The 13,933-nt window shown below is 38.6% G+C and overlaps 2 protein-coding genes across 3 annotated transcripts; both read left to right on the forward strand.

The window, feature by feature from the left end:
* Positions 1 to 389: 389 nt before the first annotated feature.
* LOC131359788 (THAP domain-containing protein 6-like) lies at positions 390 to 5,003 on the forward strand. The gene is made up of 4 exons (XM_058399907.1): positions 390 to 553; positions 2,286 to 2,478; positions 2,601 to 2,720; positions 2,816 to 5,003. The coding sequence occupies exons 1-4, from the start codon at positions 474 to 476 to the stop codon at positions 3,032 to 3,034; spliced, it is 612 nt and encodes a 203-aa protein (XP_058255890.1). The 5' UTR covers positions 390 to 473; the 3' UTR covers positions 3,035 to 5,003.
* A 123-nt stretch (positions 5,004 to 5,126) lies between these two features.
* On the forward strand, positions 5,127 to 13,746 carry ganc (glucosidase, alpha; neutral C). 2 transcript variants are annotated; one of them, XM_058399905.1, is made up of 24 exons: positions 5,127 to 5,282; positions 5,466 to 5,528; positions 5,617 to 5,719; positions 5,874 to 6,010; positions 6,106 to 6,282; positions 6,379 to 6,400; positions 6,526 to 6,589; positions 6,681 to 6,777; positions 6,929 to 7,112; positions 7,228 to 7,372; positions 8,110 to 8,345; positions 8,486 to 8,612; positions 8,779 to 8,858; positions 8,992 to 9,135; positions 9,222 to 9,318; positions 9,992 to 10,093; positions 10,217 to 10,460; positions 10,947 to 11,011; positions 11,118 to 11,194; positions 11,292 to 11,366; positions 11,499 to 11,612; positions 12,071 to 12,183; positions 12,274 to 12,374; positions 12,567 to 13,744. In XM_058399905.1, the coding sequence occupies exons 1-24, from the start codon at positions 5,233 to 5,235 to the stop codon at positions 12,677 to 12,679; spliced, it is 2,730 nt and encodes a 909-aa protein (XP_058255888.1). In that variant the 5' UTR covers positions 5,127 to 5,232; the 3' UTR covers positions 12,680 to 13,744. The 2 variants fall into 2 exon arrangements, with proteins under 2 accessions (XP_058255888.1, XP_058255889.1); XM_058399906.1 differs by lacking the exons at positions 5,127 to 5,282; positions 5,466 to 5,528; positions 5,617 to 5,719 and having other exon boundaries at positions 5,872 to 6,010; positions 6,201 to 6,282; positions 12,567 to 13,746.
* The last annotated feature ends 187 nt before the right edge of the window (positions 13,747 to 13,933 follow it).

Consider the following 13,933-nt stretch of genomic DNA (forward strand, 5'->3'; position numbering starts at 1 on the left):
ACAGTGCATGCTGTACACTCTGGAGCTGTACTGTACCCATGATCCCAAAAAAATAAGCTGGGTAGGAGGGTGAGCTAGTGATGCCTTGGATGTCGTGGACTGGTGCCATAACAAATCAGCGTCAGTGATAGGCTCCAAAACCGCTGTAACAACCGATGTAGGTGAAGTGCTTTATAAATGCGAATAAGTATATTATTAAAAAATATACTTTCGTATGGCTTTTGGCATATTTGTGGCGGTATAGTATGATTTTAAGTCAGAGTATTCAAAGTATATTAAAACTTCGTAGCTTGTCTGGAGTATAGCGCCAAGCCGTGAACTTTTAATTTGACACAGTCGCGCTCCTTTTACTTCCCGTACACAGTGCTGCTTATCTCGGCTCACCGGGTTAAAAAATAAAGACACGTCAACAGCGCCTCCATCTTAGATAGGTCCATTTTATTGACTTTAGTTAGATTAAATATTCTTGGAAAATGCCGGTACAATGCGCAGCGTATGGGTGTAAGAATCGTCGCAACGCAAATCTAAGAAAACAAGGGGTCACTTTCCACAGGTGAAATTTCTGATCATATGTGTGTTTTTATACTGAGACAGGGACTAGCCAGCTAAGTCTGATGTTTTGGTTAGCTAGCTAACGACAAGCGTTGACAGTTTGTTGTGTACCTGATGTTACACTTAACTACACTGACGTTCTGCAACCGGTGGGGCGTTTAAGGTTAAGTTAGATCAGTTTGTGCACGTGCGTTGGAATAAGATTAACTTTGGCAGCAGTGTTTGTGTTTACACTACTCCAGCTTTGTGGATGTGAGATTTCCAGAATGTCTCAGTGCTGCACAGTCTGGGCTTCAGTAACACAGCCTGCCTGATCTATCTGAAGAAAACCCGTAACATTAAAATAAACACTTCAACACATGCTGATGGAACAGCAGTTTTGCAGCAGAACCCCAAAGGCCAGCCGGATATATTGTTCCTATACACTTCCCTTTGAAACTCCACCCACTGAGGAGTCTTCAAATGGCGTACAAGTCTGTGGTTATAGTTATGTGGGAAAAAACTCAATATAGTATGACACTTTCAAGTTATACGAAAACGAAAAGGGGGCGGGGCTAACCTAGCAATACGACGTTATAGATAATAAAACGATATAATCACATCTCCATTTTTTTCCAATTCGTATGAACTTCTCACAAGTACAGTTACACCAAACTACCAGGAATCTACTTTAACACTTGATTTATGTAATAAAGTTTCAATAATTAGTTTATTTACTTATTTTGGGGTGAGCCTTCAGCGATTGTAACTTACATACTTGATCATACATGTAACTTAAACTTTTATTTAAAAATAATAATTATGAGATTGCATATATACACAGATCAGGCATAACATTATGAACACCTGCCTAATATTGTGTTGGACCCCTTCTGCTGCCAAATCAGCCCTGACCCGTCATGCACTGTGTATTCTGACTCCTTTCTATCAGAACCAGCATTAACTTCTTCAGCAGTTTGAGCAACAGTAGCTCGTCTGTTGGATCGGATCACACGGGCCAGCCTTCGCTCTCCTCGTGCATCAGTGAGCCTTGGACGCCTATGACCCTGTCGCCGGTTCACCACTGTTCCTTCCTTAGACCACTTTTGATAGATACTGACCACTGCAGACCGGGAACACTGCACAAGAGCTGCAGTTTTGGAGATGTTCTGATCCAGTCATCTAGCCATCACAATTTGGTCCTTGGTCAAACTCACTGAAATCCTTACACTTGTCCATTTTTCCTGCTTCTAACACATCAACTTTGAGGACAAAATGTTCACCTGCTGCCTAATATATCCCACCCACTAACAGGTGCCATGATGAGGAGATAATCAGTCTTATTCACTTTACCTCTCAGTGCTCATAATGTTATGCCTGATCGGTGTATACATAATCATGGTGCATTATAAAAGAATATAAAAAATAAACTAAAAAAAAGTATATGTAAAATGTAAAAGGGTGTTTCAAGCATGAGGGTTAAATGGATTCACTTAACATCTTATGCTTTTATTCATTTAAATGGATACTGTAGTGAGATTTTATTAATGGTTATTTACCTGAAATGTACATGTAGGTTAGCCATGGTTAAAAAAGTATTTTACCTTTCTTTTACAGACATATTTGTAATAATGTAATATTGACAGCACACAAATGACTCCCTGATTGGGGAATTATGCTTTAAATATAACTGGGATATGTAGTTGGTGAGCGCTTTTGTGTAACTTTAAGTTTGTGTGTAAATTTATTTCAAGGTTTCCCACTGATGCTAAGCTGAGAAAAATTTGGGAGACTGCTCTGAGAAAAGAGGGGTTTTCAGCCACTCCTCATTCAGTTCTGTGTAGCCAGCATTTCACAGAGGATGCCATCGACCGAACTGGGCAGATTGTTCGCCTACGTGAAGGAGCTGTCCCATCCATTTTTAATTTCCCAGCACACCTTCAGAAAGTATGTTCACCTTTGTAAAGATAATTTATTATATTTGAAGATATTATTTTTTATTTCTTAAACAATTTGATTACATGTTTGCTTCACTGCCTAAAACAAAGATATTTTTATACCCCTTTTAGAAACCCATTAAACCAAGAAAGACTGCAACATCACAAAAGGCTGCTGCTCCATATGAAGTAGTGGTGGTGAAAGCAGACAGCAATACCAACAAAGACAAAACAGAAACTTTGGTTTGTGATGTGAGTATTTGTTAGTTTGGTTAAAAGACCCAGCAAATTGTAAATAATTCACAGTTCCCTCTAATGAATATACAATTTTCCTTTTTGCTGAACAGGAGCACTCGTATGCATTGGATCCGTCACCTAACAGAGTGAAAGACAGATTGGCGCAGGCCCTGGCAAACATGGAGCGCCTCCAGCGTCAACTCCGTAATGCCAAGGACAGAGAGAGAAGATGCAAGACAACACTGAAGAGTGCCTTGGATGACCTAAAAGAGAGAAATCTCATCACAGATGAACTTCATCAAAGACTGGATCTGTATTCAAGTCTTTAGAAGTCACTAGCTCTTGCTTCTAACTTCAGTAAAATTGCACAGTGCTGCTTTAAAAGGGTGTGAAATATTTCAGTTTTGTGACACAAAAGGAGGGGGGCATGTCAGTAAATCTCTTCATTCTAAACAAATCATTTTGTTTAAATGCTCCATGCATGCCATTCCTTTTGGATTTTCTCATGTGGGCCCTCCGTGTCTAACTGTTACCCCAGTGAGTGTACTGGAACCGGGTGTTCCCTTGGATCCCTCACCAGCTTTGCTGAAGATTTTTCTGTCCCACAATATACGGAAAGACTTTGCCTGATCATTATGTGAAATAGATTGAGCCTGTAAATATTGCATTGTTTTTGCAAATAAATGTATAATATTTTGTAATTTTTTTGCCTTGCACCTATACTATTGACCTGCTACTGCCTAATCAGTCTTCCGGACATGAGCTTCAAGTAATGTTTACATCAAATATCTGAAATTGTAAAATTATGACTCTGATCTGGCATGTTGGTACCGGATAGGCTGGTTTGAGTATTTGAGAAACTGCTGATCTCCTGGGATTTTCATGCAAACCCATCTGTAGTCTTTACACAGAGATGTGGGTGGGAAAAACGTTGACTGAGTGGCCGTTCTATGCCTTGTTAATAACAGAGGTCACAGGAAAATGGACAGATTTTTTTTTTCGAGCGGCCAGGCAGGATATACACTGAACAAAATTATAAATGCAACTCTTGTTTTTGCCCCCATTTTTCATGAGCTGAACTTAAAGATCTAAGATCTTGTACACAAAAGGCCTATTTCTCTCCGAAAACTAGTCAGTATCTGGTGTGACCATCATTGCCTCACGCAGTGCAACACATCTAGTTCGCATAGAGTTGATCAGGTTGTTGATTGTGGCCTGTGGAATGTTGGTCCACTCCTCTTCAATGGCAGTGCGAAGTTGCTGGATATTGGCAGGAACTGGAACACGCTGTCGTATACGCCGATCCAGAGCATCCCAAACATGCTCAGTGGGTGACATGTCCAGTGAGTATGCTGGCCATGCAAGAACTGGGATGTTTTCAGCTTCCAGGAATTGTGTACAGATCCTTGCAACATGGGGCTGTGCATTATCATGCTGCAACATGAGGTGATGGTCGTGGATGAATGGCACAACAGTGGGCCTCAGGATCTCGTCACGGTATCTCTATGCATTCAAAATGCCATCAATAAAATGCACCTGTGTTCGTTGTCCATAACATACGCCTGCCCATACCATAACCCCACCGCCACCATGGGCCACTCGATCCACAACGTTGACATCAGCAAACCGCTCACCCACACGACGCCATACACGCTGGCTGCCATCTGCCCTGTACAGTGAAAATATATTAGGCAGCAAGTGAACATTTTGTCCTCAAAGTTGATGTGTTAAAAGCAGCAAAAATGGGCAAGCGAAATGAGCGAGTTTGACAAGGGCCAAAGTGCGATGGCTAGATGACTGGGTCAGAGCATCTCCAAAACTGCATCTCTTGTGGGGTGTTCCCAGTCTGTAGTGGTCAGTATCTATCAAAAGTATCCTTTAAGTCCTGTAAGTTGCGAGGTGGGGACTTGAAGACCTGCTGCTAACATCTTGGTGCCAGATACCACAGCACACGTTCACGGATCTAGTGGAGTCCATACCTCAACGGGTCAGGGCTGTTAAGGCAGCAAAAGGGGGACCAACACAATATTAGTCAGGTGGTCATAATGGTATGCCTGATTGGTGCATGTTAAAGTGGGAGATTACACAGACGTTATAAAAGAAAAGTACCTTTGTCATTTGTTACACCATATACAGGTAAGTTCTGTTCTTAAGTTATTTTGAACTTTGTTAACATAAACAAAACGTTCCCATAACGTTATGAACTGGTTCCTAAAATAACCAAGGGGAACTAAATGCTAACGTTAGAAAACCGTTTGCTGTACCCTGATACTTGATTTAATCAGTATTAATACGAAAAAAATATTTGCAGTGAACTGAAAAGAGAAATCTCCTAAATATACTGGACATATAAAAATCTAAAAAATCTAAGTGCGTCTTCTCGTAGGTATTAGTTTAGTATTAGTCAGTATTTGTCCAATCAAATCTAACCAGTCACTGACCAATCCGAGACGCCAGATTCGAAAAGGGGCGTGGCCGATGGTCACTGACTGTGTCTGCAGTACTGGAATAAGCACACACCTTCAGCATGGCGGAACCTGGACAAGACAAGAGTGCTTCAACAGGCGAGCTCCAGAGGTGTGAACTGTCAAAATCTGTTTAGTGCAAACAACAGCACAATGCGTTTAATTATATATAAGTAAACGTTCAATTGTATAACCGCTTTGTTGTGGTCTTCCTGGTCTGTTCCACTTTCTCTCATTGTCACGTGACTGAGTACCTCTAACCATAATAGTATGCATGAACTTTTTTACTTTTCAGCGTCGTTCCTGACGATGAGGGTAAATCAAAATTTAAGAGAGCCGAAAACATCATGTTTTACAAGTAAGTTTTCTAAACAATGCATACAATCAGGCATGATTTCAGGAGCACAGTTTATTTGTCTGAATGATGGGTTGAATAACTAACACAGGAGACAGAAAGCCAGAGCTGCGTCTCAGTACTGTGCCTTATTGGACACTTTAAGCCTGCGAGAGAGAGGAGCAGCTGTGGAGCTGTGTGTGTACAACTCTCAGGTACACAAATCAGTGTTTCTCTATATCTGTGGGATAGATGATTGATGGTGTCAGCATATGCACCAGTATTAACTGCTAAGCACAAAGCACAGCATGCAGATGTGCATATACATTACAGACAATACAGATTATTAACACTGAAGTGTCTGTCTAGTCTGAACAGGAACACTTGCTTCTCCTAATCCATAAAATTCCTAATGGAACGTTGAGATTTACGATTGATGAACTGCAGCCTGTCAGAGCACGCTATAAAGCTGAAGATGTCTTAATGGGAGAACCAAAATATGAGCAGTAAGTCTCAAGATGGTGCATTAAATTTTATAAAGATTTCTTAAAAAATTTTACAACTCTAAAATGCTTCCTATCATTTATTTCATTCCTCACAGGTTGAGGATTGAGTGGAAGAGAGTTGACTGTGTTTCTCTGACATGGGGTTCAGGGCAGTACCATGTCCACATCTTTGCTTTCCCTTTCCACCTAGAGATTCTCTGTGGGGACAAGGCATTGGTCACATTTAATCCTGAAGGCAGATTCTGCTTTGAGACTCTGTCTAATCCAGCCAGGTAACTGGGACATGTTGTCTGTGTGCCCACTGTCCTAGCTAAAAAAAAAAATTCTATTATTTACACTAAATCGTGTTATTCTTTTATCCTTTACAGGCCATCCTCTAGTTCACCTCAGGCAAGAATCTAACATATACACACATGACAGTGCATTATTATTATTATTATTATTATTATTATTAATCATAACAGTATAACTGCATTGGTCATGAGGAAAAAAAATCTATAACTCTTATTTTACAGGGTAAAGAAAATACAGGGCTGTGGAAAGAGACATTCAGACAGTTTCAAGACATCAACGCAAATGGTTTGTCTGGCTGGTGTTGCTTTTGATTCAAATTTCAGTTTGAGACTTTATTAAGCCAAGCCATATATCAGTGTCATTATTTTAAATACAGGTCCCAGTTCAGTGGGTATTGACCTTAGGCTCCATGGTTTCAGCCATGCTTATGGTATTCCTGAGCATGCAGATTCTCTCCAATTGAAGGACACCAGGTAGAATCAGGATTTAATGTTTGCTAAATAAAAACAGATGTGCATTCTTTCTTAAAATTATTGATTAAAATGATAATGCAAATTTCTCTTTATCAGTAGCTTCATATACCATATTAAAACAGCTTCAATAACATGAACGTGTATTTTACAGTGGTGGTGAACCGTATCGACTGTACAACCTGGATGTGTTTGCCTACAAGATCAACAGCAGACTGGGGCTTTATGGTTCTGTTCCTCTTCTGTTAGCTCACAACCTAGACAGGACGCTGGGCATCTTCTGGCTCAACCCCTCAGAAACTCTGGTAGATCTGCAGTATGACTCAAGCGATCAGGAGGTATCATTCCGTCTATTTATACCCTGTTGTCAAGTAATACTCTGTTAGAAATTTGGAGGTCACTGAATGATGATACCACCTCCACTGTACTATATATGGTGTGTTTTCTTATTAGGAAGAAGATGCCCCACAAGTGAAGAAGAGAAGGGTAGATTCTCAAATTGATGTGCACTGGGTGTCAGAGAGTGGAATAATTGATTGTTTCATACTGCTTGGACCTTCCCCCACCAAAGTGTTTTCTCAGTATGCACAGCTCACAGGTACTACCTTTAATATCAAATATCAGGATTTACACAACTCTTTAATAACTCACTAGACTAAACTTTCTACTAATCTGAGTTTCTCAAAAAGGTTTTGTTCAAAAGGTCACTTACACGAAAGTAGAATGTTTACTGTCTCACAGAACAAATATACTTCCATTTTAAACAGTTATTCAATTTCATGATGCACACAACTTGCATCCAGCTATTTTTTATTTTTTTATTCACTCCTTTTTTTACTTACATGTGCGAGTCAAAATCATTATGCGCTGTACAACAATTGTGACTGTGTAGACTTTGGCTGCTGAGTACAGGTGCAAAGTATTTGCACTATAATAATCCTCAGTATACTGACATGGGTAACTAGGATAAACATGGATATGCTGTTTGTTTTTAATCATGTCTAAACTGTGTCTCATGTGCTAAACTGAAATGTGTTATAATGCCAACTTGCCCAATTTTGTTTGTAAACGGTTGTAAATATGGGCTTTGATTTTAATTTTTTTTAATGAAAAGCATGTTTGTAGAGAAATTAGAATGTGAGTGGTGTATATTGGACAGATTATTGATTAGACAGATTAGACATATTAAATGTATACAGCAGTAGAACGCACTTCTTATAGAAGCATCATACACTTCTCTGGTGGGTGACATTCTCATATACACTTCCTTTTGATGTTTGCAAAGTATAATTAATAATGCTATCCACGTGAATGTTTTTCTTCCTCTGTTGACAGGATACCAAGCCTTGCCACCTTTGTTTTCTCTGGGATATCACCAGTGTCGCTGGAACTATAAGGATGAAAAGGATGTGAAAGCCGTTGATGCTGGCTTCGATCTCCATACCATCCCTTATGATGTAATCTGGCTGGACATAGACCACACTGAAGGCAAGCGCTACTTTACCTGGGATTCCAAACTGTTTCCTAACCCAGTGGATATGCAGCTCCATCTGCAGAGAAAGAACAGGAAGGTAGACCTGGTAGAACTCATGAGACAAAACTCATGAATTTTTTTTTTTTATTTATTTATTTTTAGCTATTTTCTTGAAAAATGCTTTGTTTTTAATGCACATATCCATTGTCACAATAGTTTGCTTCTTATGTGTTTTAGTTGGTGGTTATCAATGATCCCCATATCAAGGCTGACCTTGATTGGCCTTTTTTCTGTGAATCCAGAGATGGAGGCCATTTTGTGAAGGACAGAGATGGTGGACTTTACCATGGAACATGCTGGCCAGGTATTGTAATGTTTTTATTGTATCTCAGCATTTCTGTCCCAAGACTGGTTGTTTTTGTGTTGTCTTATCAAACTGTAATGTTGATTTCTACAATTTCAGCACTTCAGTAATCTTTCCATGGTTAAACTGATTTGGAAAGTTACAGGTTTGTCACTGTCATCTTTAGGTGATTCCTGCTACTTGGACTTCAGTAGCTCAAGGACACGGTCATGGTATGCCAGGCAGTTCTCACTTGACAAGTATAAAGTAAGGATTAACAGACTATGGAAACTTTTCTCTCATCTGTTTTAAAGCTCTGTCCAATCCCATGCATATTGCAAACATCATCTATTACTAACAATCCTTTCACTGTACTTTGTCTTATGTCTTTATGGATTAGGGGTCTACAGAGTCCTTGTTTGTGTGGAATGACATGAACGAGCCCTCTGTCTTTTATGGACCCGAGCAGACAATGCCTAAAGACTTGCTTCATTATTCAGGCTGGGAACATAGGGAATTACACAACCTGTATGGCTTCTTCCAGGTTAGGGCAGTCATCAAATCCATCCTTATTTTGCACCAGTGAAACTTTAGACAGCACAGGTAACCACAGTTATACTCTCTCTGCAGCACATGGCTACTTTTGAGGGTTTGATAACTCGCTCTGCTGGCTTGGAGAGACCATTTGTTCTGTCACGCTCCTTCTTTGCAGGGTCTCAGAGAATGGGTAAGCCAAAACCTGTGGGGCACTTTTCTACTGCACAGTGTATCAGCACATTTGGCATGAGAAAAATTCAACTGTGTTTTTTTTCTTTTCTTCAGTTGGTCCCCAGTCCAGTACTATATGATAAAACTGTCTGGTTTTATGGTGTGAAATATTCACTAAATGGGAATACAATGGGTGGATTGGTTATGCATATTATGTAATACATAATATTTATATTTATAATGGAAAATACTGCATTAAAAAACTGAGCATGTTCATTTCTCAGTCTGTACCAACATTTAAGATTACATCCCCTAAATACCATAGCAAAACAAAAATAGTTTATATGTCAAACACAAAAACACTTGAATTAGTTTTCTGATAATATGAGATGCCAACTTTTTAATGCTTTATTAAGGATTATTTAGTAAAACAATAATGGGTAGTAATAATCAATTAATGGCCAATACTTATTATATATGTATTATATTTATTTACATCTCACATACCTTCCATGTTTGTCTTATCATGAAACATTGTAATTATGTTGCCGTCTCTTTGCAGTTATCCCTGTAACTTTCCAATCTACTCTCAAGTCAGTGGAGAATAAAATAAGCAACAAGTTCTGGTGCTTTCTATTTGGCTAAATTAATATTTTAGGGTAAAATGGAGAAATACAGCATTTTTTCTACAGGTGCTGTATGGACAGGAGACAATGTTGCTACCTGGGAGTATCTGAAGATCTCAATCCCTATGCTGTTGTCACTGAGTGTAACTGGAATGCAGTTTTGTGGTGGTCAGTTTCCCACCTTTTGAGATATTTGAAATTATACCTTATCATGATTTAACGATGATACAAGAGAAAATGTATCATTTATCAATGTGTGTGTGTGTGTGTGTGTGATCTGTATGTTTATAGCTGATGTAGGTGGCTTTGTGCAGGATCCTGACCCGGAGTTGCTGGTGCGTTGGTACCAGGCGGGCGCGCTGCAGCCTTTCTATAGAGGCCACTCGGCTAAACAGACCAAGCGGCGTGAGCCCTGGCTGTTTGGGGATGCAGTTACTTCAGCAGTGCGAGCAGCAATCCAGCAGAGATATTGCCTCTTGCCTTATTGGTACACACTCTTTCACCTAGCCCATACCTCAGCATTGCCCCCAATGAGGTACTTAAGTTTCAGCTTCTTACTTTATTGCTGTTCATCTTGACTAACTGCTTTATCCTGGACAGGGAATTGTTGGGCTGGACTGATGAACTAATTACTACATACATTTAAATGAATTAATTTATATTCTCGAGCAATTATTTCAGTAAACACATCTGGATTGATAATGTATTAATAAAATAATAATTATAATACATTATGCAGTTAAACCAACTTTCATTTAAATGAATTGAGTGTAAAAGCAGAATGCAACTGAAGACAAAAATCAGAATATTAATATATAATGCTTTTTGTTTTGTTTTTTTTGTTTTTTTTTTTACCAAATTGGAGCAATTAAAAAGGCTTTGTTAGGTATAGTATGTGCATAATTAATACAGGAGAAACCTTCTAGGTGCCATTTTAGTGCTAGTGTGGTTGTAGGTTGATTTGATGATGAACTGGGAACATTTTCAAAATGCAGTGACATTTTTTTGTTGTTCATCTCAGACCACTGTGGGTGGAGTTTCCAAAGGAGACCGAAACCTTCACTGTGGAAAACCAGTACATGATTGGTAAGTATGACAAATCCACATGTTAATAAAAATATATATTGTAAACATTATTGTACAGAATAAATTGCACTGTATAAAGTTCTTCGATTTTGCTGTGTGATTTCAGGCAATGCTCTCCTGGCTTGTCCTGTGACTGACCCAAGAGTCACAGAGGTCAGGATTTTACTACCGGGGTCAGATGAGGTTAGTCTAGTGCTCTTCATGCTTCTCAGTGTCATAAGCAGTGCAATATATATACATCATGTACTTAAGTTGTGATGCATGTGGTTTTGTGTGGTAGCTGTGGTATGATGTCAGCAACGGAGGTGTGCACAGAGGAGGCAAGGTTCTGACACTTCCTGTGACACTGGAGACAGTGAGTCAACGTTCCATTGCAGCACACATACACTATGCAAACCACATGCAGGGGACAGTAAACACCTTCTGCAGGAAACCTCACCTAGCTTAGATGATTTGTTTTCCTTATTGCTCTGTGTCTGTTTTCCAGGTGCCTGTGCTCCAGCGTGGAGGAACAATTGTGACGAGGAGAACAGGCTGTGGTTCCTGTACTGCTGATCTCAAACAACATCCTTTCACTCTTACTATAGCCCTGGACCTGGAGGTGAATATCCTTCTTAGCAATATCTTGACATAGGTTCAAATGTTTGTATTCCTTTACAGTGTGTCTTTGAAAAAGGAAAATGTTTCCCCTAATTTCTCCCCATTTCTGCCCATTCCAATCCACCAGCTCTCCTCATCACATTGCACCTGTCATGAATAATAGACAAATATCGACCAAACAATTTATTCAAAAAAGTAGATACCAACCTTATATTAATATATTTTTTTAAATATTCGTAACATTTAATATATTAATGTTTGCTACTCACCTTTTTGTTGTTTTGTTTGTACTTGTGATTTGAAACCTTTGTAAAACCTAAAAACAATACATTTCATGTTCTCATGTTAATTTCTTTATTGCATTTTGTCCTCAAGCTATGAGAAATTTAATTCTACTGTATATATGTTTCAAATTTGATTCATGCTTTCCTTCAGTGCTGATGAGTACCTACATTACAGGGCAATGCTGAAGGTCTGCTGTATGAGGATGATGGACACTCCTTCAGCTACAGGGACAAAAAGCAGTTCTGTTTGCGTAAATTCTCTATGCATTCTGGCAGACTCAGTAGCAGGTGTGTGTGTGTTTCTTCTGATCAGTTGTAATTACATTTTAATTACAAGATTATATGCTCTTATGCACTTGTGTTATATTTTATATTCAGCTGTGCAGATGAAGAAGCGCTCTTTATCTCTGGTGGTAAACTGGAGTCAGTGGTGATTCTGGGTCAGAAAAAAGTGAAAAAGAATCCTACTCTAAAATCAAGTGAGACATATTTCTATCATTGAGCTTATTATTAATACTATCTTGGCACATTGTTTTATGGCACTAATTTAGAAATATTGATTAATCAATTCATTCTGCATGGGAGAAAGCCTACAGTAATGCTTGTAGCAGTAGTTTAAACTGATTGTTTTTGTTTTGTTCTGTACTAATCCAGTCCCTCTCTCCATCCAGCTGCAGGGAAAAGAAAAATCAAATTTGAGTTTCAACCAAAGCAAGCTCTGCTGACGCTGACGGGCTTGGACCTGGATATACACACAGATTGGGAAATCAGAATTAATAATTAGTAGTTTATTAATCATTAGCAAGAAAACATTTCAGGGTCTTCTCTGTGCATGTTCAGTTTTTGTTGTAAGTTAACGTTGGGTTTTATAGTTTTTATAACATTGACAGACGTTTTATTTTTATGTTTTATGGTATTAAGGCACATAATTGTGAGTTCGAAATCTCTGGAAGGAACTCAAAAGGGAAGTTGAAAATTGAAGCACTGTAATCTATCTAATTTATTAACTTCCTGTTTTTGTTTTAATGTTTGGCCATAAAGCCCTGTACTATAGCCATGATTTATATAACAAAGCTAATTTTGCACTGTTTTGTTACAACAGTCAAGGAGAGTCAAATAAACCTGTGTCTCTGATCTTTTTTATGTAATTAATAAGTTTTTTGCTGCTGTAGGTGGTGAAAACACACACACACATGCAGCAGCTCATGTGCTGTTGCCTTTTCACATTGTTTGTATTCCAAACTGTACTTTAAATATAGAGCATCATATAGAATCACATGGTTGATACTTGGAAAGGAAACCAGTGGCTTTATTAAAAAGTGGGGGGAGGGGGCATTTTGTCTACATGATTTTTTGAGTCCCCATGTTCTTCTGTCTAATCACCTTTTATGCTATGATAAAACATTTTAATCTTGATCAGAGTGGACTATTTCAGGATCACAAGATCCTCAGCCATAGTGCATGAAAATTTGATGATCATGCATGAATCATATGACCTGGCCTTTTTGGACCAGCATGTTATGCAATACTCTCCACTATCATCATCATCATCATCATCAAAACACCATCTGAGGCAGAAATCTTTGGAAGAATTCTGTTCATACTTCCAGTATAATTCCAGAGATATGTACAATCAATTTCAAGATGTTCTGGTGGCTTGTGGAGTCCCAACACATTTAATACATTTTTATGTTGTTGTTTTTTTCAACAGCTGTCTGTTTGAGGTATTGTACAAATTGAGGGATGTGTTGAATTACAGGTTTTGGGTGCATGACAATTGTTTTTGTCCTCAATAAGTGTTCATAAAATTCTTCCCATTATTAAAGGTATAACTAGGAAACCGGAACCAAAAGTTTTAGATTGGATCTCTATTCCCAGTAACAGTAATAAATCTCTGGTACTTATAGTATCACTCACTGACCGTTGAAACCCTCCATGAAACAGTATTGGCTCACATTGTCAAGCTATTCTTTTAAAATAAACCAAAAACATTGCTACAAGATTTGTATTCAACAAATGCAGTTAGATTATGCAAATA

This window comes from Hemibagrus wyckioides, linkage group LG09 (assembly GCF_019097595.1).
Source record: "Hemibagrus wyckioides isolate EC202008001 linkage group LG09, SWU_Hwy_1.0, whole genome shotgun sequence".
Lineage (NCBI taxonomy): Eukaryota > Metazoa > Chordata > Actinopteri > Siluriformes > Bagridae > Hemibagrus > Hemibagrus wyckioides.